Source organism: Adiantum capillus-veneris, chromosome 28 (assembly GCF_014529385.1).
Source record: "Adiantum capillus-veneris isolate H3 chromosome 28, ASM1452938v2, whole genome shotgun sequence".
Classification (NCBI taxonomy): Eukaryota; Viridiplantae; Streptophyta; class Polypodiopsida; order Polypodiales; family Pteridaceae; genus Adiantum; species Adiantum capillus-veneris.
The window spans coordinates 44,236,756-44,239,870 of NC_140958.1; the positions used below are offsets into that span (position 1 = coordinate 44,236,756).

Genomic DNA, 3,115 nt, shown 5'->3' on the forward strand with positions numbered 1-3,115 from the left:
TTCCGTTTACCATGGTTTGCAGCTAGCTAATCTCGATTTTCAATCGGCTCAAGACTAACCTGAGGCAATCCTTTCTCAAACACTGATGCCAGTTTAATTCAACCTAACAATTTTATCACTTTCTTATTGTTTTTGAAAGCCGTCGTGACCCTTTCACTTGTTATTTCACCTTTCATTCCACATCCTCATATGGATTGATTGTTTCTTGCATTCTATAGCTTAATTCCAATGGGAAAGTCTTTTTTATTAAGCAGCCGTTTGCCGAGTTTCCTCCTCACAAAGAAGCAAACTGGAAATACTATGTAAAATTTGCAAGAATTTTGAACTATTTTTCTCAAATATTTCACCGGTTTTTCTTCCCTTTACCATGGTTTGCAACCGGCTAGTCTCAGTTTTCAACCAGCTCAAGGCTAAGCTTTAGGCGATCCTTTTTCGAACACTATTTCCAATTAAACTCAACCTCATGATTTTATCACTATCTTATTGTTTTAAAAAGCCATTGGGACCCTTTCACTTGTTTTAAATGTGGGGGTATTTGGGAATTTTTGCAAATTTCAAGGGTATATCGGTAATTTTTCCTTTAATCATCTCTGGAACACAAGCGACATAGGGAACATTTGAGGAAAGAATATAGCGACTGCAAGGACATGGTTTATGGTGAAAATTGCTCTAGCCCCATCAGAGGCAACATTGTGTGCAAATGCACCGTGGGCCCATCTGTGACATGTGTCTAACAGCAAAGCAATGGTGGTGACTTGGTAATTTGACTGAGGCATCTTTGGACTAGTCGGAAGGCAGGTAGGAAGGCGCACCATAAGGAACCGCGTGGGTGAAGACTTTGAGGGGGGGCGTACACGCACACGCTCATTGTCATGAGAGAGAGAAGGGTTCAATACGTGAGGAATTATATAAGTTGGTGATGATCATTGCAAGGCCACTGTGCCCATCAACTGCTATTTTTGTTTGCGGGTGAGGGAAACTGCTGGTGGCGCTATTCCTGTAAAGGAGCTCTGTGTGAGAGAGAGAGAGAGAGAGAGGGAGAGAGAGGTGGTGGGCGATTCCACAGAGAGAGAGAGAGAGAGAGAGAGAGAGAGAGAGAGGGGTAGTGGGCGATTCCTTACCCGAGCGCGCGCACACATTTTACAGGTGGGCTATTGAGAGAGAGGGAGAAAGGAGGTAGTGGGCGATCTATACACACACAGATCAGCGCACGCAGGGTGGGCGCTTCGCATTCCATACAACTGCTTGGCGCTGTTGTGTGTGTGTGTGTGTGAGAGAGAGAGAGAGAGAGAGAGAGAGAGAGAGAACCATGAAGCTGAGCAACACTCTGTTGGGCATATTGAACGCAATCACGCTGCTGATATCGCTGCCCATCATCGGCGCTGGCATTTGGCTGACCACCAAGGACAACAACGAGTGCGCTCGCCTTCTGCAATGGCCCGCCATCGCTCTGGGCGTGTTCATACTGCTAGTCTCATTGGCCGGTCTCGTGGGGGCTTTCTGCAAGCGCAGGGGTCTCCTTGTCTTCTACATGCTGGTCGTCTTCCTCCTCATACTTGCCATCATCGCCTTCACCATCTTTGCCGTCATTGTCACCAACAAAGGCGCCGGCCACGCCGTCTCTGACAAAGGTTTCAAAGAGTACCGCCTGGGCGACTACTCCACCTGGCTCCAACGTCATGTCGTCAACAAGCCCGCTTACTGGCGCAAAATCAAGAGCTGCCTAATCCACTCCAAGGTTTGCAAGGATTTGCAAGATGACAGCCGTGCCATCTCTCTTTCTTCCTTCTACCAAGAAAACCTCTCCCCCATTCAAGTAAGTCTCTCTCTCTCTCTCTCTCTCTCTCTCTCTCACACACACACACACACACACACACACACACACACACACAAGGCTAAACCTACACAACACATGCACACACGGTTCGCATTTCCACACACACACATACTCTTAAAATACACACAAGCATATAAATGCATCTATATAATCTTATTAATCAAAGACAGAGAAAAACCTACATACAAAAAATGCAACAAAAAAAAAAGCCTAGGTTTAGCGTAAGTCCACCTACAAATTTTCAATTTTTAAGCTGAAAAGTGAGAACCTACAAATTATGGAGGAATTTGATGTAATAACCGTCAAATATATATAGTCAATTCTTCATATGTAGGTGTTCCGATGTTTATTAGTTTTTTTAAGCATTGCATACATATTTTAATGAGAAGTACACATGCTAGCACAAAGCCTTGTTCAAACATAATAGATATGTACACAAAAGGATGTTGATAGGAAGAAAAAACATAATGACAAATAGCTCCTACCATAGTTTTGTGCATTGCAAAAAGTATCTATTACCACAAGTTGTTGTAGTTAATGTTCTAGAGTCCTTAACCTTTCTTTGGCATATGCAGTCTGGATGTTGCAAGCCCCCTACAGCATGCAATTTCACTTTTGTGGATGCTACGACATGGAATAATGCGACCAACGTGACTGCCGATAGTGATTGTAGAGAATGGAGCAATGCCCCAGATGAGTTATGCTTTGATTGCCAATCTTGCAAAGCAGGGGTCCTACAGAACATCAAAAGCGACTGGAAGAAGTTGGTCATCATCAATGCGGCCATAGTAGTATTCCTCATTTTGATTTTCACTATGGGATGTTGCGCGATTGCCAACTCTCGCAGAGATCGACATAGAGTGCCGCCTCCTGGGTTCTATGTCAAGGCTTAACTTGCAATGTACACCTACTAGAGCACTCTTGTATCCTAGAATGTACATAGCCTAACTATGAAATCGCCTAGGTTTATAGAGCATTTGATTATTCATGCTATGTATTTTTTTCATAAGATTCAATAAAGACTCGAGTACCTATTGTTTTGTATGTTTGGTTCAACCTTAATGCATATTTTATGGTGTGACTGCCACATTATTTAATTACATACGAGTGTGTAACCCAACCTCTAGATAAGAGGTGAGAAACTTGGAACAAAAAAAGATGCCACAAGCAATTGCATTTGCACACATGCTTCCCCTACAATCATTGAGATCATCTAGTTCTTCTTAGTATTAGGGGAAGAACACAGCTTCACCTTCACTCTAAACAACCATGTGCTTC

The 3,115-nt window shown here is 43.3% G+C and overlaps 1 protein-coding gene across 1 annotated transcript; it reads left to right on the plus strand.

Moving 5' to 3' along the window:
- Positions 1-938: 938 nt before the first annotated feature.
- LOC147420352 (tetraspanin-8-like) lies at positions 939-2,881 on the plus strand. Its single transcript, XM_086504891.1, has 2 exons — positions 939-1,816; positions 2,413-2,881. Exons 1-2 carry the CDS (start codon positions 1,310-1,312, stop codon positions 2,728-2,730), a joined length of 825 nt encoding a protein of 274 aa, XP_086361017.1. The 5' UTR covers positions 939-1,309; the 3' UTR covers positions 2,731-2,881.
- Positions 2,882-3,115: the final 234 nt, after the last annotated feature.

What these genes read in the sequence shown, in the direction of transcription:
- LOC147420352 (XM_086504891.1), top strand. Translation starts at nt 1,310, where the DNA reads ATGAAGCTGAGCAACACTCTGTTGGGCATATTGAACGCAATCACGCTG. An exon ending in AAAACCTCTCCCCCATTCAA is followed by an intron (nt 1,817 to 2,412) that starts GTAAGTCTCTCT and finishes TGGCATATGCAG; the next exon opens with TCTGGATGTTGCAAGCCCCC.